The sequence below is a fragment of the Nycticebus coucang genome, chromosome 19 (assembly GCF_027406575.1).
Source record: "Nycticebus coucang isolate mNycCou1 chromosome 19, mNycCou1.pri, whole genome shotgun sequence".
In the NCBI taxonomy this organism is placed as follows: Eukaryota; Metazoa; Chordata; class Mammalia; order Primates; family Lorisidae; genus Nycticebus; species Nycticebus coucang.
Genome location: NC_069798.1, coordinates 13,153,676 through 13,180,145, shown reverse-complemented (window position 1 = coordinate 13,180,145; position 26,470 = coordinate 13,153,676). Strand labels below are relative to the sequence as shown.

At 44.7% G+C, this 26,470-nt stretch overlaps 2 protein-coding genes across 10 annotated transcripts in view; one reads left to right on the top strand and one right to left on the bottom strand.

Annotated features, from left to right (window-relative positions):
- ESCO1 (establishment of sister chromatid cohesion N-acetyltransferase 1) overlaps positions 1–25,920 on the top strand; it is a 109,319-nt gene extending 83,399 nt beyond the window's left edge. The window contains exon 13 of the mRNA XM_053571388.1: positions 25,856–25,920. Coding sequence (XP_053427363.1) covers positions 25,856–25,914 — 59 coding nt within the window. The 3' untranslated portion in view covers positions 25,915–25,920. The remainder of the gene's footprint in view (positions 1–25,855) is intronic.
- Positions 1–26,470, bottom strand: part of GREB1L (GREB1 like retinoic acid receptor coactivator) — a 308,414-nt gene that overhangs the window by 12,877 nt on the left and 269,067 nt on the right. For 8 of the 9 annotated variants that reach the window (XM_053571376.1, XM_053571377.1, XM_053571378.1 and 5 more), the window contains 10 exons: positions 24,647–24,780; positions 20,810–21,149; positions 14,338–14,453; positions 12,804–13,048; positions 9,361–9,932; positions 9,104–9,206; positions 4,827–4,982; positions 4,401–4,540; positions 1,930–2,091; positions 1,608–1,815 (listed from right to left, as the gene is read on the bottom strand). In XM_053571376.1, coding sequence (XP_053427351.1) covers positions 1,608–1,815; positions 1,930–2,091; positions 4,401–4,540; positions 4,827–4,982; positions 9,104–9,206; positions 9,361–9,932; positions 12,804–13,048; positions 14,338–14,453; positions 20,810–21,149; positions 24,647–24,780 — 2,176 coding nt within the window. The remainder of the gene's footprint in view (positions 1–1,607; positions 1,816–1,929; positions 2,092–4,400; positions 4,541–4,826; positions 4,983–9,103; positions 9,207–9,360; positions 9,933–12,803; positions 13,049–14,337; positions 14,454–20,809; positions 21,150–24,646; positions 24,781–26,470) is intronic. The other variant, XM_053571379.1, reaches the window with a different exon arrangement.

Sequence of the window (26,470 nt, the reverse complement as noted above, 5' to 3'; positions counted from 1 at the left end):
ATCATACAGGGAAAGAAAGATAATTAAGCCTTTGAAAAGGAAGGAAATTTTGACGCATGCTGCAGAATGGATGAACATTGAAAACATGCTAAGTAAAAGAAGCCAGTCATAAATGGACAAATACTGCATAATTCCACTGAGATGAAGTACTTAGAGAAAGTTAGACTGGTGGTTGCCAGAGGCCGCAGAGCAGGGAACAGAGCTGTTTAATTGGTATAGTTTCGGTTTTGCAAGGTGAAGAGAGTTTTGGAGATGCGTTTCACAACAATGTGAATGAACTAACACTTCTGAACTGTATACTTAGAAATGGTTAAGATGGTAAGTTGTGTTTTTACAAAATAGCATGTATTTACACCTGTTGGCTTTATCCTCAAATTACTGCAAAAATGGCAAAACTGGTACTAACCAGTTCAATCAGATCTGAGATGGGGAAACTTTTTCTCCTAAGGGTCACTCAGGCACAGAAAAGGGTCATATTTATATAGAAAAAGACATTAGTTAGTTTAAAGATAGGTGGTTTGGGGGAGGATAAAGGACCTTCTACAAAAATCTTAATTCACTTGACTTTATATTAGAAGTGATAAACATGGAAAATAAAATTGTATTCAAAACAATAAAACTACTTTTGAAAATATTTTAATCCCTTCTTAAGGCCACTTAAAGCTGAAAAACATGAAAAGGAGTAGAAAGGAAGAGGAAAATAAAGGAAAGGAACGAGCTGAAAACAGGCATAGGAAGAGACAGGAGCTAAGTGGAGAACACAGGAGACCCTGGAGGAAGAAACGCGTAGGGCCTTGCTTGCCTTCCACTCTAGCTCTCCGGTGGGTGTTAATCCTTTCCTTTAAAATAGGAATAAGCACTCTCAGTCCCAATCCTTTTGCTCCTCAGCACTGAGTTAGATGCCTACAAAAGCTGATGTGAAAAACTGTTTAGAACGACAGTGCCAGAAGTTTCCAGAAGAATATAGTTCTAAAACACTATAGATTTATGTAGACGTTTTCTGCCTGAGTAAGGAAAATGAAGGGGTTCCAGATACTTCCATGCCTCCCCATAGCTCTGCCGTACATTCAACACCATGAGGCCCTTTGAGAAATCAGCTCATTGTTCTTAAGCCCCATGGGGAAATACAGGAAGGACTTCTTCCAGGACTTCTGCTCTGTCTTAGCAATGATGCTTCCAGTTCCCTGGGTGTACAGCAGCCCTCTAGAGCTTGGCATGTGCCTTTAAGATGAGATAACTCAGGGACCCCTCCTGATCTGGGTGAACCATTTGATCTCTCCTCTCCTACTGACCATCTTTTTTCTGTTACATTCTTGCCCTAGAATGCTTAACCCGGGAACGTTTGCGCCCTCCACTGGGAAGAACCCCAGGGTGCTCAATATACCTTCTTGCTTAGTTACTAGTCCTCAGAAATGCTACAAAACTGCAGATAAGGAAGGAAAGAAAACTCATATTCAAAGAAGGCTTAACAGATCTCTGTTCAGGAGGGCAGGACCTCAAGGTCCTCTCTAGAGGCAGGGGAACCTCTGAAAGTCTCGTGCCAGGGGAATGGAACTCAGTTTGTCTTCTCAGACCTTCTCCCTTTCCGGGGGGGGGGGGGGCCTTACCCACGCCTGCATTATTGAACATGCCGGGAAGCACCAGCATGATGTGGTTGGGCCAGTACTTGCGGTACAGCGGCATCTCATACTCTTTGACCACTAGAAGGTGAAGGTGGCTGATGCCTTCCATGGCATGGAAAAGGTTTAGGAGTCCGTGTTCATGGCGACCACTGGAAGGAGTAAAAATAGGGCTCTTGACTGCATTCAAATTCTGCTGGAGGGAGAAAGAAAAAAAAGATCAAAAAGGGAAATTAAAGCCTTTAGATGTAGGAAGCTTAGAGAACTTGATCTGATTCCGGGCAGTCCTTGTCCAGATGCTGTCACCCACCTTGTCTGAAACCAGAGGCAGCCGCATACTCTCCAGGTGTTTACCCTGCTTGCTGAAGACAAAATGACTCTCTTTGGATTTGGGAATGATGAAGTAGAGCTGAACCTCTTCTCCCAGCATAGAGGAAGAGAATGTGAAGGCATGAAGGGTGGAGTCGGACATCTACATTCACAAAGAAGAAAGGGAGGTCATGTACGCTCATGGTCTCCAAACTTCCACCCAAACTGACATGGGCTTACAAATGCCACCAGACCTGGCAACATTTAAAATGCTGGGAAGGCAAACACTTCATGCCTTAGTAGCTGCCACTGACTGGAGAGCCAGGCATCTTGCCTCTTGACTGGAGAGGTATCACTGCTTGGCACTGTGTTTGCGTTTCTCATGCTCCTAGAGCCACAACCGCTCGGTCCTGTGCAGAGGTCACATATACCTGTGAGGTGTCCTGCTATGTACAAATTCCCAAAGGTCCCTGGTCATAGGGGGGACCGCTTCTCTATGTGGGTCAGGTCAAATGAGTTGAATATCAGCTTTCTAAATAATATATAAGTACTCACATCATTAAAATGCCTCACAGGCCCCATCTTCACAGTGGAAGTGGAAGAGATTAAAATAGCCATTTAGCTCATTTGGCATCAGGGAGAGACCATTTGATTCATCAAAGCCAAAAGAAATCTACTATTTTTAAAGTTGCTGGGAAGTTCATATTCTCTCAGTAAACCATCTTAGTGAATAATTATATTAATAGGTCCTTATGTGCTTTATAATGTAAATAATAGTTTACTTAGTGAAAGAATAACAGCGATTTTCACAGCAACTAGAATTCAGGTGGGTTTCTCAATGGTTTTAACCAAAATACTACATTTCATAGAAAAATATTGTACTTTGCTTAAATTCTAGGTTTATTCTGCTTCTCAAATGTGGGAATATACTACTTAATGTTGTAATGACATAAAAACTATGTGAGTAGAGTATTTTTAATACAGATTTTTTTTTTTAAAAAAAAACCTATGATAGTAGACCTGGTTTAGTCTATATGTTTAGTCTATATATAGACTTTTATATTCTTTTTTTTTTTGTGGTTTTTAGCCGGGGCTGGGTTTGAACCCACCACCTCCGGCATATGGGACCGGCGCCCTACTCACTGAGCCACAGGCGCCGCCAGACTTCTATATTCTTAAAGCATTGTGAGCCGATAGACTTCTATATTCTTAAAGCATTGTGAGCCGATTGCAAAGCAGACCACCAAAAGTTTTTAATAACACCAAGAAGACAAATGGGATATAAAAGGTAACTTGCATTAGAAGGACAGAACGATTCATTCAGGCCAGTTGTTCAGCATGTCTCTTCTGGTACCCATTTGTATTTTAGGATGAGATATGGGAAAAGGGTAAATGCCTGGTCCCAAAAAGCCAAAGCAATTTTGGGGAAGTCCAGTCAGCATGGCCTGTAAGGAGCAAGAGGTATTTCTAGGTGTCCAGAGGTAAGTCATAAAAATCAAGAAGATAAATTGGGGGAAAGCAGACTCTGGATAATACTATCATTTGTTGCTTTTCCCATCTCTTATGCTGAAAGACGCACTGGCCAAAAAGAAGTGAAATACTGTAGGGTATTGGCTCACATTTTGTATTCCTATCTCTTAGTTCTTCCTGGTAAAACATATGTGGACTCTACCAGTCAGAACTACGTCAAGCAGGAAAAGAATATGATTGGGTTGGTGCACATCAACAGACATGTTAGTAGCATCACAGCTAAGAACACACCTTATGGTTTTTTTTGAGACATAGTCTGACCATGTCACCCTTGAGTGCTGTAGCGTCACAGCTCACAGCAACTTCAAACTCTTGGGCATAAGCAATTCTTTTGCCTCAGCCTCCCAAGTAGCTGGGACTACAGGCGCCCGCACAACACCCGATTATTTTTTTTTTTGCAGTTGTCTTTGTTGTTTAGCTGGCCCCAGGCCAGGTTCAAACCTGCCAGCCTGGGTGTATGTGGCTACTACCCTACCCACTGAGCTACGGGTTGCCATACCTTACGGATTTGTCAGTCACCAGAACCATTGTAGTCAATTATACAAAAGAGGGTGGGGAGACCCTTTTACCAAATATACCATGATATGTGGATCACAGACAGACAAACATCTCAGCTACTTTCTAACCTAGACGTGACACCTATAACTATTTTGATGGAGTAATTTAAGACACTAAAATTAAGCCACCTCCCCCATCCCGTAATTCCAGTAAGACTGTATACAGGGTGGCCATAAAGATTGTGTGCTATTTAAAATTAGATAGCACACCTGTATTTAATTGTTGCTTCACGTATTTTTCTCACCGAGTAACTCTTTTTCATAAGCTATCCTTTATGTAGGTCCAAAAAGTAGGTGCCTGATACTTCCCCCCCCCCCCAACCTATCCTTTCATGCAAAAGCCATATTGGGTAACAAGGTCTAAGGGCAGAGGTGAGAGCTGTACCTGGGAGGCGGAGGTGAAATCCATGTACTGGTGGCACTGCTCACAGTGGTGAAAGGTGTTGTAGGCTGCGTATTTGGTCAGCATCATGGATACGGTTTCTCGTTTCTTGGGCTCCTCAACTTTGGATTCTTTTATTACTTCTGTGTATAAGGGGGCAGAAAACAATCCCATGGCTTACATGTCTCCCCTATGCTTGGGGAAAAACCATCCCCTACTTCCCAAAAAGACTTTCACAAGGATTCTATAATTTATGCTCTGAGAAGCAGATAATAAAAACTAAATGATGATATGCATGTGTGTAAGGGATAAAAGAGAAAAACAGACTTAAGCTGCTGTTCAAAGATGTAACTGGCCCCGGCCTCCTTCCCAGATTATTTAGGTTCCCTTAGACCTTCAGTGACCTCCCTTGCCTCCAATTGCACTGACCTTGTTTGATCCCTGCCAGCTTCTCAGTATATACCAAGCTCATCAAACTGTATTTAGGATCATGCACACTGACATCGAAAGGCATTTTACTGAAGCTCTCGATGTCAGGCCAGGGCTCTCCCTCTGACTGGCTGACTTCACTGCTTTCCCCGTGATCTGAGACAAGAAGAAAGTAGGTATATTGACTTTTCTCCCTCCCCAGTATCTGGGAGAGAGGTTTTATGAAACATAAAGCCTAGATGGGTGTACAAAGGCATTTCTTTTTTCTTGAGACAGAGTCTCACTTTGTCACCCTTGGTAGAGTGCTGTGGCATCGTAGCTCACAGCAACATCAAACTCTTGGACTCAAGTGATTCTCTTGCCTCAGCCTCCTAAGTAGTTGGGACTACAGGTGCCTGCCATAATGGCTGTCTATTTTTAGAGATGGGGGTCTTGCTCTGGCTCAGGCTGGTCTCAAACTTGTGAGCTTAAGCCATCTGCCTTCCTGGGCCTTTCAGAGTGCTAGGATTACAGGTGTGAGCCACTGTGCCCAGCCAGAAAAAGGCATTTCTGAAAAACGAGCTTCTCTGTCCCAGAAGGAGCCAGAATTCTTACTTCAGATCCATGCTGAAAGTAATGGTTGTCTTCAATGGCCCCCTAGCATTAGTTTCTATAGATCAGTTTACAAACTATCATATCTGTAAGATCAACTGAGTCTCCTGCCCACCCCAAATACCCTTAACAGCTTTTAAAATTTTGGATTATCCAAATTTTGCCTTAGAGTTTGAGCTGTGGGGTATTAAGATGTTCATACCCAAGAGATCTTTAGGATACACTGACCAAGATTGCCAGTGTCGCCTGCACATTATTAGAATCACCTGGAGAGCTTGTAAAAACTCCTCACACTCGAGCCACACACTCCAGAGCAATTAAATAAATTTTTTCTCCTACCAGGCACCAGTTAATTTAAGACTCCTTAGGCTTTAGTTCTCAACCTTCCTAATGCCGCAAGCCTTTAATACAGTTGTGGGTTACGACCCACATGTTGATAACTGCTGCCTTAGGGGTTGTTCTAATATGCGGTCAAGCTTGAGGGCCAGGAACCTGGGTGTGAATACAGGCCCTGCTCCTTCCTCGTTATACCCTAGGCACTACACCTCACCATCAGAGTCCCCAGATTCTTATTTTAGAGATGGTATATATATATATATATATTTTTTGTGTGTGTGTGTGTGTGTGTGTGGTTATTGGCCAGGGCTGGGTTTGAACCCACCACCTTCGGCATATGGGACTGGTGCCCTACTCCTTGAGCCACAGGCGCCACCCATAGAGATGGTATATTTAAAGTACTGAGACAGTGGCAGGCATACAACAGATGATTATTAATAATTAAAATTTATGGGCTCAGTGCCTGTAGCTCAGCGGCTAGGGCGCCAGCCACATATACTGGAGCTGGTGGGTTTGAACACAGTCTGGGCCTGCCAAAACGACAACTACAACCAAAAAATAGCCGGGCATTGTGGCAGGTGGCTGTAATCCCAGCTACTTGGAAGGCTAAGGTGGGAGAACTGCTTAAGCACAAGAGTTTGAGTTTGCTGTGAGGTGTGACGCCACAGCACTCTATCGAGGGCGATATAATGAGACACTGTCTCAAAAAAAAAAAAAAAAGAAAAGAAAATGAACATTTATGGGATCCAAAAGTAGCTTAAGACAACTTTCAAAGTGGTAAAGGGGTCGGGTGTGATGGCTTACACCTGTAATGTTAGTACACTGGGTGGCCAAGGCAGGTAGATTGCCTATGAGTCCAAGACTAGCTTGAGCAAGAGCGAGACCCAGTCTCTACAGAAAAAGAAAAAACTAGCTGGAATTGTGGTGCTCGCCTGTAGTCCCAGCTACTCGGGAGGCTGAGGCAGGAGGACTGCTTGAGCCCAAGAGTTTGAGGTTGCTGTGAGCTGTGATGATGCCATGGCACTCTACCAAGGGCTACAAAATGAGACTCTATCTCAAAAAAAAAAAAAAAAGGATAACAGAAGAAATAAACTTTCAAAAAAAAAAAAAAAAGCCTAAGGACTGGAAACATAGCTATTACCTTTTTAACACAAATAACACCATTTATTTTTATATCACTGAACTAAAGTTTGTGCTTTGTTTAAAATTTCAAGATTATTCTACTTTTTTTTTTTTTTTTTGTAGAGACAGAGTCTCACTGTACCGCCCTTGAGTAGAGTGCCGTGGAGTCACACGGCTCACAGCAACCTCTAACTCTTGGGCTTACGCGATTCTCCTGCCTCAGCCTCCCGAGCAGCTGGGACTACAGGCGCCCGCCACACGCCCGGCTATTTTTTTGTTGCGGTTTGGCCGGGGCTGGGTTTGAACCCGCCACCCTCGGCATATGGGGCCGGCGCCCTTCTCACTGAGCCACAGGCGCCGCCCAAGATTATTCTACTTTTTAAAAAAGGTATCATTGTGCCTCTCCAGGACACTGTTGAATTAACCAGGACTAAAATGAGAGAGAAGGAAGAAAGCCAAATTAATACTATTTCTCACTACAAAGGCCAGTCTCCTGTCAAATGGGCTCTAACAGATGCAGCTCATTGGCACAGAGTAAGATCCGAGATGACCGCAGTGTGATCTGAGGATAAAACCAAAGGCATCACTCTGCTGTGGTGCCAAGGAGCCTGGTGGGAAAGCTGGCAGGAATGAGGCTCCTACTCCCAGTCTGCTTGGCTTTGGCGTTGTCCTTATGGGCCCAGCCCCCCCTCCAGGGACTTGGGGTGTTTTGATGCCATCCCGAGTTCTGGTTCTCCTCTGGGAGGTCTGAGGAGCTGCTGCATCTCAGCTGGGGACACAAGGAGATGTGGGTGGGAAGACGACATGATTATGTGTGTGTGTGCACGCGTCTCTAAAATCATGGATGGAAATAGTTTAGCCCTAATAAAATGGCTAAACGTGCTTACTCTTGCTCTGCACTAAACTAGTTCCTTGAGCTGGTCACAGAACAAGTCCAGCTGTTTAGGTAAATGCATGAGGTGAGATTTCTGAGAGCTAATTTGATACAAGATGCCAAGGGCTTTTCCTATTCTGGGCTTATCTTTGAGAGGCCTGAGGAGGACTTCCTTGCTGCCTCCCCACAGATCCCCTGCAGTATCATTCTGCTATGTGAAGCCACGGTTTGGAGGCCACACTGTTCTTAGCCACAAAGTGGAAGCACCTCCCTGGTACAGCTTCTGGGGTCGGATGGCTGGAATGATCCTGTTGTGCACACTAGCTCCTGCAGCCCTACCGAGCACTCACCCCTGTATCTTACTGCAAACGGGAAGGGGTTTTGTTGTGCCAGCATTCATTTCTGCACATAGAAGTTCTCGTTTCATTATAGTAATCCTATGCCTTCACTCAGAGCCTGTGGTTGAAATATAAGATAGACTCCAGCTAACCAACAAAGGACTAGTATCCAGAATATAAATGTGCCCTGGATGCTTAAGTAGTTGAATACTATGAGGGTTTTTTTTTTTTGAGGTAGAGTCTCACTTTAAGTGTTGCCCTTGGTAGAATGCCATGGTGTCACAGATCACAGCAACCTCAAATTCTTGGGCTCAAGTGATTCTCTTGACTCAGCCTCCTGAGTAGCTGGGATTATAAGTGCCCACCACAAAGCCTGGCTAGTATTTTTACAGACGGCATCTCTCTCTTGCTCAGGCTGATCTCATGAGCTCAAGCAATCCACCCACCTGGGCCTCCCAGAGTGGTAGGATTACAGGCACGAGCCACCAAGCCTGGCCACAATCTGAGTTTTATAACAGTTTGACCATTTAGACAGTGGTTCTCAACCTGTGGGTCGTGATCCCTTTGTAACAATCAAAATACATCCTACATATGAGATATTTACATTACCATTCATAATAGTAGCAAACTTACAGGTATGAAGTAGCAACGAGAATAATTTTATGGTTGGGGGTCATCACAACATGAGGAAATGTATTAAAGTCATGGCATTAGGAGGCATTAGGAAGGTTGAGAACCACTGATTCAGATAATTAATTTACTTAATGAGCTTTATAAAGTGCCTCATGGAGAGAGGGAGTCCAAAAGTAGAATACTCCATCCCTGAATTCGAGGAGCTGAAAATGTCCAGTTTACTTAGAACTATTTAGGGATATTTTCTTCAACCTCACAGAAACACTGCACGTTGGGTATTACAGAAATACCGGAAGACGAAAGCCCACTCCAGGACTTGGCGTTTACTGCCTCTCTACCTTGCAGCCGCCCCCCGCCCCGCCCCTCCGTGGCCCAGAGCTCACCGGTGTTGATCTCCTCATCATCATACACGTCTACCTCCAGGAGCCTGATGAGCATGCGGAAGAGGATCCTCAGGAACTGCAAGTAGGAGCCAGTCTTTCCCACCTGAGGGAGGAGTGAGGAGTGGAAGGAAGGAGGAGAAAGATTTCACACCTTGGCTGTTCAGGGTCAGAGGCCTGAGTCACACCGACTCCATCCCCCACCAACAGGTTTCTTGGCTGCCTGCTTCTTCTTATACCAACCCCAGCCTGCCCCCTACCTGAGGAGGCCCCGTCAGCAGCAGCCTCCGGGGGTGGAAGGTGCGGGCGCCTGAGGCCGGGTCTGGCTGGTTGCTGTGGTCAGCGTGGTGCTGTCGAGCAGAGGTCCACTGCCTGTAGTAGAGGGACTGCTCCTCGCTGCTCATGTCTTTGTGCAGGAATGGCCGCAGGGAGCTCACCCAGGCCACGTCGGCGTGGGGCAGCAAGGATGAGGAGGATGGCAGCTTGCCACTCTTCTGGGAGCCCAGGAGGCTGTAGGCCGCTTTGGATAAGATCACTATTGGTGGCAGGGCTGCGTGCAGGCCCCGACAGCCTCTGACAGGCTGTCCTGGCCACGGAAGTGTCTTGGGTCCTGAGGAGGACGATGAAGGCTTGGAGGTGGTGCTGCTCGCCATCTGGGGGCCCAGGGAATCGCACTCCTGCTTTAGAGTCTCCCCAGCTCCAGTTGTGCCAGCAGAGAGCCCTTCATCCAGGCCCACACTGGTGGCTGGGCTCTGGAAGCTGGGGGTCAAAGACTGCTTCTGGGACCTGTCAGCTGTGCTGGAAGAGCTCACCCCATTCTCCATGATGGAACCTGAAAGAGGAAGGACAGGAGCCGTCCCATGTCCAGCCTGTTACTGATGCTAAGTGTGCCTCTGCCACCTCCTGGCACCTCTGGGAAGGAGGCAAAGGCCAGGAAGGCAGCCAACACCTTGCTTGGCTCTGCAGCTACAGATCCTGTGCAAGAAATACTCCTTTTGCCTCACTGTCCATGCTGATCCATCCTCCTCCCTCGCCCTGGCTTCAGTGGATTTGGCCAGTGGGAGACACCAGCAGGAAGCTGGTTAAGTCTTCCCTGGCTTCCTCCTGCGTTGTCACCTTGGGCTGTCCTGAGCTGAGAGCTGGAGCCCAGGTCTCAGTAACTGCTCACCTCAGGGCCAGGGATGGCTCACTGGTGGGCACGGCTCCCTGGGGTTAACTAGACCCCAGCGCTATTCCTCCTCTTGTTCCTTTTCTAAGCCCACGCATTTGCAATAAATCTCTCTATTAAACTCTCTACAAATGACTTCGCTTGGCTCTGCTGCCTGATTCCTCCTGAGACCCCACCCCGTATAGGCTGCACACTCAAGTTCTGCTCCAGTGGCTTCTTCTGGGGACAGAAGGCCTCACATTCTGGCTGTGGGAACTCCATTCCCCAAGATGGAGCTGCTTCCAAACCAAGGGTGGGATGTCTCCATGTGAAGGCATCATCTCCAGCCGAGGTGTTACTTGTCCCCCAAGTTTGGCAATTAACTTCAAATATGTTTTTCCCTCAAAGAGATCAGCCACTCTTTGGTGTGGGGACAAACAGAAGGTCATTACATTCAGGACTCAAGGCTCTCTCAGAGCTCAAATTGGTGCTGTCCAGCCATGCAGGTCTAATCCCAACACTGGGGAAACGCTGAATGAAGAGCCGGGGACTGGAGGGTATTAAAACCCAGTCGTCCACCTGCTCATCTGCTTTTGCGTCTTTCCATCTCACAGGAGACTTATCTCTCCCCCTCTCCTCTCACACCCCTGAGTTCTCTGGGCAGTGGAGCTTCCACATCACCCTCAGAATGGCCTGTAGAGAGGGAAACTAAATAGCCAGATAACCGCCAGTGAGTTAATGAGAACAATGACAAGAAGGCTTTGTGGGGCAGTTCTGTGAGCGAGGGGAAACGAAGGCAGGTGACCCAAGGACCATGGGAAGGGAGACAAACTCGCCCTCCTCACCATTCCCTGGCTGCTACTGGTACCCAAAAGCTTCTAAAGGTGAAAGCTCCCCATCCCTTCTGTAACCTTTACTATCCTCCAAACCTCTTGACTCTTCTGAACTGGCCTCAGAGAAAACGGGGGTGCCTGTAGGGGTGGGGCTGAGGGAGGTGGTGTGGTAAACCGAAGTAGTCCTACGCCCTGGCTGAGGGGGGCAGCTGGGCAATAGCAGTCCTCATGCTTCTCTGGGCTGAGGGTCACTCTAGGCAGAAGACCCTACAGACCCATCTCTTTAGTCCCCCCAGAGTCATCCAACAGCTGCTGACAGAATGGACAGGAAGACTAGTGCGTATGTGTGTGTGTTTGCATGTGTACGAATGATCTTGGTGATAGTTCAAAAGGGGGGACAGAAGGAGGGACACTGGTGGCTCACACTGTAATGCCAGTACTTGGTAGGCCGAGGTGGTGGTTACCTGAGCTTGTGGGTTTGAGACCAGCCTGAGCCAGAGCAAGACCTCCTCTCTAAAAAAATAGCCGGGCGTTGTGGTGGGTGCCTGTAGTTCCAGCTACTTGGGAGGTTGAGGCAAGAGAATAGCTTGAGCCCAAGAGTTTGAGGTTGCTGTGAGCTATGATGCCACTGCACTCTACTGAGGGTGACAAAGTGAGAATCTGTCTCAGAGAGAAAAAAAAAAGGGACATATGACCCAACATTATTGGTGGTTACCTCTGGTAGTAGGATTGTTTCATTTTTAGTCTCTTGTCTATACTCTTTTTTTCACATTCTCCAAGTTTTCTTCATTAAACTTTATTTTTCTTTCTTTTTAATTTTTTTTTTTTGAGACAGGGTCTTACTCTGTTGCCCCGCCGGCAGTGCAGTGATACAATCATAGCTCATTGCAGCCTCCAACTCCTGGTCTCAAGCAATCCTCCTGCCTCAGCCTCCTGAGTAGTGAGGACTACAGGTGTGTGTCCCTACACCTGGTTAATTTTTAAATTTTTTGCAGAGATGGGGTCTCACCATGTTTGCCCAGTCTGGTCTCAAACTCCTTGTCTTAAGTGATTCTCCCACCTCAGCCTCTCCGAAGACCTGGGATTGTAAGTGTGCGCCACTGTGCCTGGCCATGCTTTATTACTCTCAGAATCAGAAAAAGTTTGAAATAATGTTGGATTTGCTGCAATACAATTCACCAGAATAAGATTCATGCTAGGCACTGCTGCTAAGTAATTCTGTAAGACAGGGGCTTCTCTTTCACACAGGCTGTATGGAGGATCTTTACACTCACCTTGTGGCCCCAGAGTAGCCTCAGTATACAAAGACTGGCAATTACAAATTTTAAAAAGTCTGTCACTTATTCATTCAAACAAATATTCTGTGCCAGGTACTAAGCCACTCAGCACAAACTCACAGCTTCAAGGCCCTTGTGCAAATATGAGATCTATAAAAACTGTGAGAAGATCTAGGTTAGAATGACTAGATTCAGGTTGGGGGTGATAACATTTATTTATTATATTTATTCTATTACTTAGGTCTTCATTAAAACTTTACCTAGCAAAGTATTTTGTGGCTATTCAACAGTTGTATTTTCCACTTATCCTTGAGATCTGGAGAGGATGCCAGAGTCACTGAGGGCTCTAAAGCCTTGGCGGCATCAATAAAAGCCACTGTCTTCCACACTCCTCTCCACCTCCTCACACCTCTCCCCATCTGAGAAAGAGAAAAGAAAGTACTGACCTGAAGTTCCAGTGACGGCGCTGCTGTTGCTCTGAGGCCGCTCCAGGTAGATCAGCAGTTCATCAGAGTCGTTCTCACTGACTGCAGCTCTCTCCTGCTCCTTTCCACTGAGGTCCAGGGCAACAGTGGGTCCCCGGATTACCTCTTTTGAGACATAACAGCATGCCAGACCCACCTCCTGCTCCAAGGCCGTGCGAGTTAAATAGCTTGAATCAATTAACCGGAGGTCACAGTACTTCAAAGACCTGAACAAAAGTAATTACGCTATTGGTGAGTCCATCTGGCCAGGCGTGCGGTGTTTATGTACGCCTGGAGATCCGGATGCATCACGCAGCAGTTAAAATCATGGCTGTCAGAACCAGGTAAGCCTTGATTCAAACCTCAGCTCAACCACCTCCCAGTTCTGACCTTAACTGCTTTATGCTTCACTTTCTCCAAGTATAAAATAGAGCACATAGCAGTTCTGAGCTCATATGGTTATTGTAAGGAATGAATGGCCTACTACACACAGTAGTAAGCATCCAATCAATGTTTTATTATTTTTGTTGTTGCCTTCCAATCTATGGAGCCTAGATCCTTGAGGTTTTGTGGGAATAGCAGATTAACAAAGAAAAAGCACTTGGCTCGGTGCCTGTAGCTTAAGCAGCTAAGGCGCCAGCCACATACACCAGGGCTGGCGGTTCCAATCCATTCTGGGCCTGCCAAGGTGCGTGGTTACCTGAGCTTATGGGTTTGAGACCAGCCTGAGCCAAAGCAAGACCTCCTCTCTAAAAAAATAGCCGGGCTTTTAGCGGGTGCCTGTAGTCTCAGCTCCTTGGGAGGCTGAGGCAAGAGAATCGCTTAAGCCCAGGAGTTGGAGATTGCTGTGAGCTGTGATGCCATAGCACTCTACTCAGGGTGACAGCTTGAGGGTTTGTCTCAAAAAAAAAAAAAAAAAAAAAAAAAAAACAAGAAAAAGAAAAGAAGAGAAAAAAGAAAAAGCACTTAAAAAAAAAAATCCTTGTTGGGCGCTGTAGCTCAATCCTAAGACTCTGGGAGGCCAAAGTGGAGATTTACTCAAGGCCAGTAGTTAGAAATCAGACTGAGTGACAGCAAGACACCTACCACCCCCACCATCTCTACAAAAAAAGAAAACCCCAAATTAGCTGGGTGTGATAGCATGTGCCTTTGTCCCAGCTGCTTGGGAGGCTAACCCAGAGGATCACTTGAGCCCAGGAGTTTGAGGCTGCAGTGAACTATGATCACACCACTGTACTGTCTCAGGTGGAAAAAAAACCCTACTTTTGCTTCCTGCTGCCTTGTTGGATGCACAGACCTTGCTCAAAGTGGCTCTCTCCCTTTCCCAGAATGCTGAGTATCTTTGGGAAGTTGAGAGAGAGGATAAAAGAAGGCTGTATTTCTCATGTCCCTGCCTAAAACAATCCTCTTCTCATTACCTGCCAAACAAATGGAAATGACTGTGCATCAGTCAGGTTTTAACAATCAGTTCAGCTGGACAACTAATGAAAAGTGGAAGTGATTACTGAAACTGTACCTGGGAAAGGTTTCTCCAAGAGGATCTTTGCCAGTTAATATCACTATACAAGGCAGACCTTCTAAATCTTGATACGTCCGAGGGATCCACTCTTCTGGTTCGTTCCCTCTCCAAGTCTGTATAAAGAGACCCATATGATAAAATTAAAACTCCTCATTTAGGTTTCCACCCTTTTACAGGTTTTTTTTTTTTTGTTTTTTTTTTCACGACCCATGAATTTTTTTTTTTTTTTTTTTTTTATTGTTGGGGATTCATTGAGGGTACAATAAGCCAGTTACACTTTTACAGGTTTCTATACAGATTTTAAACACACTGTGCTTCCAAATGATTTTCACTGAGTGTGTGTATGTATTTATATATATTAATTGTTACTAAGCAGCAGACACAAGACACTTCCATAAGAATGAGGCCTTCGGTTTTTATCTCAACAGGATACAACAGGGGAGATCTTGGTATACCTCATGTGTTAGCCACACAGGCCAAAAAACAATGTGAAAAGTTCCGCTAGTGATGCAAACTTTACAGAAATCCTGGCTAGTCAACCTGATTCAAGACACTTCAATACACTTTCTTCAAATAATGGACAAACTCTTGGGGAAAAAAAGGAAGTTTCAGTTATAAATGATTCAGCAAGGAATCTCAGAACTCCATCAAAACAGACAGTGTCACCAAGAAAATAATGGACCACCTCTGTTAGTTATTTTCCCTCTTTTTTTTCTTTATTAAAGACTTTTTAAAATAACTGGCAAGTAATTATTGGCTTAGGGACTCCAAAGAGTCTTGCACAAGAAGGTTAAAAATATAACCAGATCTGAATCAAGAGAAAAAGAAAACTGCCCTTTATTTAGAAGAGTAATGCAGGTTGCTCAGGTTTTTATGAGGCCCCCAAGAATCTGGTCACAATTTCTTAAATATATTAACACATACATATACACACACGTATGTCTTTAATAAATAGAACATCAGCTCAGCGCCTGTAGCTCAGCGGCTAGAGCGCCAGCCACATACACTGGAGCTGGTGGGTTCGAATCCAGCCTGGGCCAGGCAAACAACAATGACAACTACAACCAAAAAATAGCCGAGCATTGTGGTGGGCGCCTATAGTCCCAGCTCCTTGGGAGGCTGAGGCAAGAGAATTGCTTAAGTCCAAGAGTTGGAAGTTTCTATGAGATGTGACACCACGGCACTCTATCGAGGGCCACATAGTGAGACTCTTGTCTCAAAAAAAAAGAAATCTCTTATAATGCTTTAGGGAACTATGACTAAGAAGTGAAGTGTTAAGTAATGTGTACAATTTTATTTTAAAATAGACTGGCACTTCCTTCATTAAGCATAAAATGGGATAAAAAAATCTAAGAGATAATATAATAGGGTTTGATTAATATTTGCTTATGTCTAGAAAAGGCTCAATAAAGAAAAAGCAGTTTTTAGAAATAAACATTCCCAGAATTGCTTCAAACAAAATTTCCATAATTCATAAAACTGGAAGAATCTTAACCATTTTTGCTCTTGTTGCCCAATCTTTTATTACATGTGTGCATAATACCAAAGGGGAAATCAGTGGATCTACATAACTGCTTACAAGTTTGAGAGACTTTCTATTCTTAGAAAAATAGATCTGTCAAAAGATTTTATTTTATTGTATTTATTTATCATTATTATTATTATGTTTTGGAGACAGAGTCTCACTTTGTCACCCTTGGTAGAGTGCTGTGGTGTCCATAACTCACAGCAACCTCAAACTCTCGGGCTCAAGTGATTCTCTTGCCTCAGCTTGCCAAGTAGCTGGGACTGCAGGTGCCCGCCACAAGCCCAGCTATTTTTTGAGATGGGGTCTTGCTCTGGCTCAGGCTGGTCTCAAACTCATGAAGCTTCAGCCTCCCAGAGTGCTAGAATTATAGGTATGAGCCACTGCTCGCAGCCCTAAAATAAATTATTAATTAATTATTTATGTATTTATTTTTGAGACAGAGAGTCTCACTTTGTCACCTCAGTAAAGTGCTGTGGTGTCCTAGCTCACAGCAACCTCAAACTCTGGGGCTCAAGTGATTCTCCTGCCTCAATGACTACAGGCACCTGCCACCACACCTGGCTATTTTTTTTTTGCAGTTTTTGGCTGGGGCTGGGTTTGAACTCACCACCTCCGGCATATGGGGCCGGCGCCCTACTCCTTTGAGCCACAGGCGCCGCCCACACTCGGTTATTTTTTATAGATAGGGTCTTGCTCTTGCTTGGGCTGGTCTTAAACCCATGAGCTCAGGCAATCCACTCGCCTCAGCCTCCTGAGTGCTAGGATTATAGGCATGAGTCACCGAGCCTGGCCCTAATTTTATTATTTTTTGAGACAGAGTCTCACACTGTCACCCTTACTTGCCAGAGCATCATAGCTCATAGCAACCTCAGACTCTTGGGCTCAACAGATCCTCTTGCCTCAGCCTCCTGAGTAGCTGGGACGACAGGTGCCTGCTACAATGCTCAAGTAGTTTTTCTATTTTTAGTAGAGATGGGGTCTTGCTCTTGTTCAGGCTGGTCTTGAACTCCTGAGCTCAAGTGATTCTCCCGTCTTGGCCTCCCAGAATGCCATGTAGGCATGAGCCATCGTGCCTGGTCCCAAAAGATTTTTTATTATTTATTTATTTATTTGTTTGTTTATTTTTTTTTTAAGCCCTAGTGTTACTTTGTTGCTGTCAGTAGAGTGCTGTGGCATCATCGCTCACAGCAATCTCAAACTCTTGGGCTCAAGCCATTCTCTTGCCTCAGCTCCCGAGCAGCTGGGAACATAGGTGCCTGCCACAGCAGCTGGCTACTTTTTCTATTTTTAGTAGAGACAGGGTCTCACTCTTACTTAGGCTGGTCTTGAACTCCAGAGCTCAAGGAATCCACCCACCTTAGCCTCCCAGAGTGCTAGGATTACAGGAGTGAGCCACCACATCCAGTCTCTAAAAGATTTTTTTAAATACTAGAAAAATATTCTCTACAAAGTTTCAGTTTTCCGTATTATTTTATATTGAAAGGAACCACAATGTTACCTGATTTTAAGCAAGCAATTCTGGAATAGGAATCATTTTACTTATAGGCTTCACATTGGACGCGTGCTATCACTGACACCAGAATTTTTCCTGAATGTGTTTTGTCTCTCAGAAACCATCTCTGGGTCATGGTCCCACCAAGAATAATGAAGGGATAACAGATACGATGTTTTACTACATGAGGAAATTTATTTTCAGAAAATTATTAAATGAATTTCACTTTTACTTTTAACCAATGAGAACTAGCCAAACCCACTATAAAATGCTCTTCCATCACACTGCTACCTCTGATGATGGCTGCAGAACTTCCATGGATTGACCATACACTCCAGATGACTTTACTGCAGAGGAACTTAACGCAAAAAAGTAGATGTTCATTTAGTTCAAGGATCGTACAGGGCTTAAGGCCAAGGACATCTAATGAAAGCTTCACATGCTTTCTGGAGGATTAAATTGATTGATCAAGTAGCTGGGACTACAGGCCCACAACACCATGCCCAGGTAATTAAAAAAAAATTTATTTTTCGGGGCAGCGCCTGTGGCTCAGTCGGTTGGGTGCCGGCCCCATATACCGAGGGTGGCGGGTTCAAACCCGGCCCCGGCCAAACTGCAACCAAAAAATAGCCGGGCGTTGTGGCGGGCGCCTGTAGTCCCAGCTACTCGGGAGGCTGAGGCAAGAGAATCGCTTAAGCCCAGGAGTTGGAGGTTGCTGTGAGCTGTGTGAGGCCACGGCACTCTACCGAGGGCCATAAAGTGAGACTCTGTCTCTACAAAAAAAAAAAAAATTATTTTTCTTATAGAGATGGGATCTCATTGTATTTTTCAGGCCAGTATCCTAAGTCCTGGCCTCAAGCAATAGAACTGACTTATTTAAATTTAAACCTTGTATCCTTCGAAGGGCTCACCATCACTTATAAATTATCCACAGTACATAACAGGGGTAAGCACAGAATGAGATCACATAATGAAAGAAGCAGAAGTGCTGGATTCGCCATCTTGAAAACAGCAAAGGAGATCAGTAACTTAGAAATAGGTGAACCAAAGTCTACCTGACAAAAGGAAGTCAGGTTTAGGGTGTGAAAATCCAAATAGATTTCATATTTTTTCTCTCAATTAGAGAGAATCAAAAGATGGGTTGATATGATCCAGTGGGTTTTGAGAACATGGGACTCTTTTAGTGCCTGGCAGCTACTCACACCAAATGAGGACAAATTGCGGCTTTGAGAAATAACTACTTGAGACCCTCTTCCTTTATGGCACAGGGTCCTCACCCCTAGATGCACAGACCAATGGGCCTTTAAAAGTCCTGTGGGTGATTCTGACAAGCTGGCAGCCACATGAAGGACCTCTGGCCTTGATTGTGGTTTTCAAACAATGGCCCAGAGGTACAAATTATTCAGGACCCACTGATTGATACTGACATAGTAACTGGCCCTTCTGTACTAATAACTGAGGACTCCATAAGTAGCTACACTTAATCAGAGTCAGTGGAGACCTGAGAAGACCCTGCAGCCTCACATCTGTTTTTAGATCATCTCTGGCAGCTGTATGCAGATCTAAGTGCCTTTCCAGATTCTCCATTATTATTTAATATTGCCTTAGCCTTACAGCTCAGTGAGTTAATACCGTAAGAAGTGTTTCATTCATCCTAGCAATTCTGCTGTAATGAAGCTCACTATAATTTAAAATTGTGAACACATATCTATATATGGAATATATATGTCACAACTTCTAAATACAGAAGTTAGTATTTTATTTTATTGAAATAAAATAAATTTTACTTATTCCAGTTGCTTATCAAACTAATGCAAGATATTCTGTTTGCATTTTGGATTATTCAATTTAGGTTAGCTAAGAGAATGCAATAAAGAGATTTAAATTTGCAGAATGACTTTTGAACATTAAATAATCATCTCCAAATTAGAACTTTTTTTTTTTTTGAGGCAGAGTTTCACTGTGTTGCTCTCGGTAGAGTGCCGTGGCATCATAGCACCCTCAAACTCTTGGGCTTAAGCGAGTCTCTTGCCTCAGTCACCCAAGTAGCTGGGACTACAGGTGCCCACCACAATGCCCGGCTACTTTTTGATTGTAGTTGTCATGGTTTGACAAGCCTGGGCTGGATACGAACCTGCCAGCTCTGGGGTATGTGGCTGGCACCCTTAGCCGCTGATCTACAGGAACCGAGCCCCCAAATTAGAACTCTTAAGAGATCATACAGGGCGGTGCCTGTGGCTCAGTCGGTAGGGCGCTGGCCCCATATACCGAGGGTGGTGGGTTCCCGACCCCGGCCAAACTGCAACCAAAAAATAGCCGGGCGTCATGGCGGGCGCCTGTAGTCCCAGCTACTCGGGAGGCTGAGGCAAGAGAATCGCTTAAGCCCAGGAGTTGGAGGTTGCTGTGAGCTGTGTGAGGCCACGGCACTCTACTGAGGGCCATAAAGTGAGACTCTGTCTCTACAAAAAAAAAAAAAGAGATCATACAGCCCAACTCTCTCATTTTGTAGCCCAGAGTGAAAGTGCAAATTTCCAAACTATATGCTTTTTCCTCCCATAAAATTTATGCCAAACTATATTTTTCTTAACCCAATTTAGCTTAGTATTTAGTGTACAGATACCCTGTTGGTCTAACCTGCATGTAGAGTCCCTCCTCAGTTTCATACCTGTATGTATGTGGGTATTTAATTAAACGCTCTCTAATGGCTAGGCCATATTGGATCAGAAAAGCCCCCAGAAAAAAAACCGAGCCAAGCATAAGGTAGGGAGTTGGATTAGTTCTTTTACTGATAGAATTCTACTCCCCCAACCCTCATGCCTGATGAGAGGCACAGGGGACAAGCAGTCAGGCACTGGCCGTGGAGAGGGAGAAGGGAGGGTCTCAGTCATGCGCTAAACTCCTCTTTGGGTGACTAGCTAACTCACAGTTCAGCCGAAGCTTTGGGTCTTAGGGTCAAAGCAAGTACAAAGAACAAATTTTTGAGGAATCTACATGCAAGAGGTACACTGTGAGTACTTAAAACAGGATACTTTACTGACGCTAGCTATGAGCTGACAGACTGGATGAACAGAAGAGAATCAATGATTTGAGGGCACGTAAAGGGCTACCCCACGGAGGTCTTGGAGGACCACTTACCTTTTTTTCTGAGAAAACAGATGGCGGTGGGCTAGATGCATCTTGAACAAGGTCAATAAACATGAGGTCAAATTGAGTCATCTCATTTTTTGCACCTGCAGTTGGAAAGCATGGAAGACCAACTGCACGCACGTGCTACAAAGGGCTCGACAGCATCTTATAAGTGAGTAAGTTGCCTGGATTAGCCTTACCATTGTCATGAAGGTCAAATTCACACAAAAATCTATTAAACTCAGGCTCCCGACCCACCTTTGTGGATCCCTAGAAAACAGAAACAAATGGTATTTGAAGGGAAAATGTCTGTCCATGCTAACCTTTAATCGTGCCACAAAGTGCGTCGCAACACTGAGTTCAGAGGCCGGGTTCCCAAGGATGATCTCAAACCGATACTGCAGCCCCAGCTTGTCGCGCACCTCCTGCAGCCGCTCCTTGGCTAACATCGCCAGCTGCACTGAGGGCACCCTGATAATAAGCATGTGTCCCCTCCCACTTTTATTTTTTCCTGGGGAGCTGATGAGGTCATCCATAATGCTGAGTGTTTCTGGTGTGCTGTGGTCTCGGAGTGACGCCATGGTGGTGAGAGCCATCAGAGCCTCAGAGTACTGCTGGATGAGAAGGTAGCAGCGGACAACCATGCTGTGCAGTCTGGGGTACCTTCAACAGAACACAGGGCACTAGCACTCAGGCGTAGGACCAGCTGGGAACAACAAGGCCTGCACAGTGAGAATGCAAATGGAGCATGATGGGGAAGGAAGTACTGATCACTGCTGGGGCTTTAGCTCTAGAGTGACCGTGGGTCCCACATCACGGAAAGGAAAAGTTGAGCTCCCAAAGTATGTGTGTAATGACCTGTTGGGATAAGGATAACACATTAAGGAGGCTTAGAGATGGTCTTAGTGACTTTTGCTTCTCAAAGTGTGGTCTGTGGACGCAGCAGCAGCAGCACCTGGGAGCTTGTTAGGAAATGCCAGATTTCCCCAGCTGAGACTTACTGAATCAAAACGTGCAGCTTAACAAGACCTCCAGGTAACTTGTATGCATGTTAAATTTTGAGACACACTGGTCTAGTCAGGTTAATTGCTGACAGAGTGAAACAATTAATGGATAATCCATTCATGAACAATTAATGGATAATTCCTGGATCCTCACCCCATGGTGGTGGCATTAGGTTAGGATGGCAGCATTGTCAGCGTTTTACTCTGATACTTAAATTTACAATAAAGGAAACTTAGATGTTAATATCCGTGGGGTATCATACATAACAGGGCAGTTATTATTACCAATTTGAGGTCGTCCTCACAGACCACAATAACTATCTACCCATAAACTGTTCCTTGGTGCTGTAGAAAACTTGGGGCTGAGTGGGGAAATAGTACCCCCTAGTGGTGTGGTCTCTTATCACCTGAGACTGTGCTCAATTAAGGGAGCAAATCTGAGCCTGATAACAACAGCCCTTTCTCCATAATGCCTGGACTGCCAGGTAAGGGGATCACTTTGTTCAAATAGGCAGTTTTTACAATTACAGAGCAGGTAGAACTAAAATCCTGCATTTTTGTGCTATTCTTCAGAAAGGCCAGCCTGAATACAAATGAGTAGAAATGCCCACTTGCAGGCATGAAGGGGTGCTAGTGAAGCAAGTAAGTGCTAGCAAAGCAAGGCCCTGGGCCCAAGGTTAGCTGTTGAATAGTTGATAGCTGGCAGTACAGACAGGCGCCTGGTAGCTGGGTGGGCTAATGGGGCATTTCACTTTTGCTCCACTTAATAATTCCATTCAAAATACAACACGTGTTCCACCAACCTGGCCCAGAAAAGCTTAGGGTCAAATGCCAACTAGGGTCATGAAATGAATAGAACATGAATACTTCTGAGGTATTTCAGAGCTAGAAAGGGACATAGATGCCTTATTTTCTAACCATTCTGCCTTTTTGTAGGAGAATGAGTTAAGGGGTAGACAGAAATTCAGCTATTTATCTCAGGTCATGCGACTGGTCAGAGAGAGCTGGGTCTGGATTTTATTCAGGTCTCCAACAATGTCTTCATACACTGCAAAGACTTAGTAGGTTGGGGGAAAGTAAAGAAATTCTACAGTTCAAGCAATTGTGGGCTGGTCCTTTCAGGGGTTCAAGAGATCATAGCTATTATCAGTCTGGGGTGACTGAACTAGAAAGGAAGTGAGCATAAATGACTTTTTTTTTTTTCAAGACAGAGTCTCACTCTGTTGCTCTGGGTAGAGTGCTGTGGTGGTGCAGCTCACAGTAACCTCAGACTCTCGGGCTCAAGCAATCCTCTTGCCTCAGCCTCCTGAGTAGCTGGGACTATAGGGGCTTGCCACAATGCCTGGCTAATTTTTCTTTTTTTTGTAGAGACAGTCTCACTTTATGGCCCTCGGTTAAGTGCCGTGGCCTCACATAGCTCACAGCAACCTCCAACTCCTGGGCTTAAGTGATTCTCTTGCCTCAGCCTCCAGAGTAGCTGGGACTACAGGCGCCCGCCCCAACGCCCGGCTATTTTTTGGTTGCAGTTTGGCAGGGGCCGGGTTTGAACCCGCCACCCTCGGCATATGGGGCCAGCGCCTTACCGACCGAGCCATAGGCACCGCCCTAATTTTTCAATTTTTTAATAGAAATGGGGTCTTGTTCTTGCTCAGGCTGGTCTTGAACTCCTGAGCTCAGGCAATCCACCTGCCTAGGCCTCCTAGGGTGCTAGGATTACAGGCATGAGCTGCTGTGCCTGGCCCAAATGACTTATGTTTAAAGCTTAATGTTTTTTGATGGCCACATAGAAAAGCCAAAATTAGAATAAATGATAATTCTAATATATAAACATTTAAATTTCACATTCCAATTTATATAGAATTCTAAAATAATTATGAAGTTAGATGTGAATAGTTTCCCCAATCTGTTATGTTTGCATTAAAGTAAAATTATAGCTTTGTCAGTGTCACAAAAATTGTAATTAGAAGTTGATGGGACCATCCTTTAAAATACCAATTGCAAAGCTGGGAATGATGTTCTGGGAAAAAAGATATGTCAATCTGGTGGTGGAAACAAAGGGGGATGATTTTAGAAATTTAAAATCTCATGTGCTATGAAAAGATTAATGTCACAGTGTCAGTTAAGAGTTCTCAAATCCAACAGCTGCAAAAATATCAAATTCTGCTCTGAGTCTGCTGCCTTTTCTGATGCGCCATTATGACACTGTGCAGGATATGGCCACATGTCCTCGTGTTTAGTTCTCTTTTTTCTTAGCAAAAGTATAAGGCAAGCTGTTAAATAGATGGTTTCTGACCATTTGGAGCCAGTTTTAAGGACTAGAGATTTAAAAACTTAGAATTCGCCTCATAAAATGCAGCTAAACTCCTCACTGCTGGCCAGCCAAGCATAGAGTGTTGTGGGGGAGGCAGAGAGGGACCTCTAGTAGGTTAGGTAATGTCGAATGTATCTGCCAAGGTCAGAGAGGAAAAAACTCTTCCAGAGTTTGATCTGGAACTGGGAAACTGAAAAATAAAACAATAGGGCAGAATAAATAGAACAGTCGGATCCTACTCCTCAAGGTCAGGGACTGGAGGAAGCACCCTAAGAACTGAACTCACTTGAATTATCTGATCTTTCATGTTTTCCAGGGTACACTCCAAATCTCTTAGTAAAGTTTAGTCTTTGCTAAGTCAGCAGAGGATATCTGCATGTGATGAACAGAGGAGAAAAGAGAGAAAAATGTAAACGTCTGAAATACAGGGCCAGGGAGGCCTGAGCTTAGAGGAATGTTGCTTTTTGTGTGTTTTTTTCAAGAGATGGGGTCTTGTTGTGTCACTCAGGCTGGTGTGCAGTGGCACCATGACGGCTCACTGCTGCCTTAAAAGGAATGGTCTCTAATGAGTCAATCCCTCGGTCCCTTTCAACCTCCTGTGGGTAGTGATGAAGCATGACTGGGAGATGACTACGTTCCACTTGGGTCACTACTTTTCTCTCCTGGTCTTGGATGATCATAAAACACGGGAGCGGAAGGTCATCTTAGGAAAGGCTGTTTAAATTCAGCCTCTGTGTGTCATCAGCCAGGGCTCCCCCGGGCTCTGTGGCACTGACAGGAAAGGCTCTGGGCTATTTTAGAAATGCAAGGACAGCTAGAGGAAACAGGCAGAAGTCCTTATTTACCTCTCCAAGAGCGTGTTCACCATTTTTTCAAACGTCTCATCACATCTCAGAAGTGGGCTCGTGACCCCCCACTGCAGAGACTTGCTGTACTCATTCAAGCCGAAGTACAGCTTCTCCTCACAGCCCACGTCCTCCTGATCAAAACAAGAGCAAACTCGCAGTGAGGTCAGGATACAGTGTGTCTTGTTCTGGGGAGGGGGGTTCCCTGTAAGAGGTTATTTCCTGGATGGTAAGGAAAAAAATAATTGTGTTTCATTAGGTGATCTGACACCAACTCTGTCATCATCTCTGAAGCTCTAATCGGAATTTATTTTCACTTCAAATGAACTTAATATGTGACTATGGGATGTTGACACACTTCCTTAAGGCAGATAGTAACCACACATATGGTTTTCTTCCCTCCGCTCCTCCTTTCTTTCTCTCTCTCTCTCTTCCTTCTTTTCTCTTTCTCTCTTCTTTCTTCTTTCTCACAAGGTCAGATAGCTTCAATTCCCATTCTTTCCCAGGTGGAAGCTGCTCTCTAGAACAGACACACATATGCCATCCACAGAATTTCCTGGAGATTGACAAACTGAACTCCTCTGTTATAAAAAACAACTTTTTTTGGACATCATTCAATAATAACAACTCATAAAAGCTGCTGCTGCTTTTTTTTTTAAGACAGAGTCTCACGCTATTGTCCAGACTAGAGTGCTGTTGGCATCAGGCCAGCTCACAGTAACCTAAAACTCCCAGGTTTAAGTGATCCTTTTGCCTCAGCTTCCTGAGTAGCTGGGACCTCAGGCACTCATCACAACGCCTGGCTAATTTTTCTATTTTTAGTAGAGACAAGATCTCACTCTTACTCAGGCTGGTCTCAAACTGTTGAGCTCAAGAAATCCTCCTGCCTCGGCCTCCCAGAATGCTGGGATTACAGGTGTTAGCCACAGTGCCCAGCCTAAAAGCTTATCCTTTTACACACAAAATATATATAATTTAATGGAATATATACTTTTCTGTCTTCTTAAACAGAAAGCTTGGGGGGGGGTTGTTTGTTTTTTGTTTTGAGGCAGAGTCTCACTCTGTTGCCCTGGGTAGAGTGCCCTGGCATCATACTTCACAGCAACCTCAAACTCTTAGGTTCAAGAGGTTCTCTTGCTTGAGCCTCTCAAGTAGCTGGGACTACAGGTGCCCACCACAACTAGTTTTGTCTATTTTGCTTTTGTTCAGGCTGGTCTAGAACTCCTGACTTCAAGCAGTCCACCTGCCTTGGCCTCCCAAAGTGCTAGGATTACAGGCATGAGCCACCTTAAATAGCCAGAAAACAGTAAGTAACCTATTCCCCTTTTCAATGACATAATAGTCATCACTATGAAAATGAATAACTGTTTTGGGCGGTACCTGTGGCTTAAGGAGTAGGGCACCGGCCCCATATACCAGGGGTGGTGGGTTCAAACCCAGCCCTGGCCAAAAACTGCAAAAAAAAAAAAAAAAAAAAAAAAACCCAAATGAGTAACTGTTTTACTGTGTGACACAAGGATAGCCATGGGAGATAACCTGCTTGTCCTTAAACTATGAAGCTCCAGAATATTAAGAAAGATATTGAAGTTCATGGATCTCTTTTTGTTTTTTTGTTTTTGCCCCTTTCTACATTAATTTATTAGAATAATTTCTTCTTTCTGTCATGGTGTTGTCTCACTTTTATTTGTTGTTCATTATGTGTTGACATTTTCTGTTAAACACATTCCAACTCATAAAGGAAATAAAGCAACTTAAGAAAGTCTAATAAGATAAAGGCATAAGATAAAGGTAATAAGTTAGGCTATCAGAAGAAGAAGAAAAAGC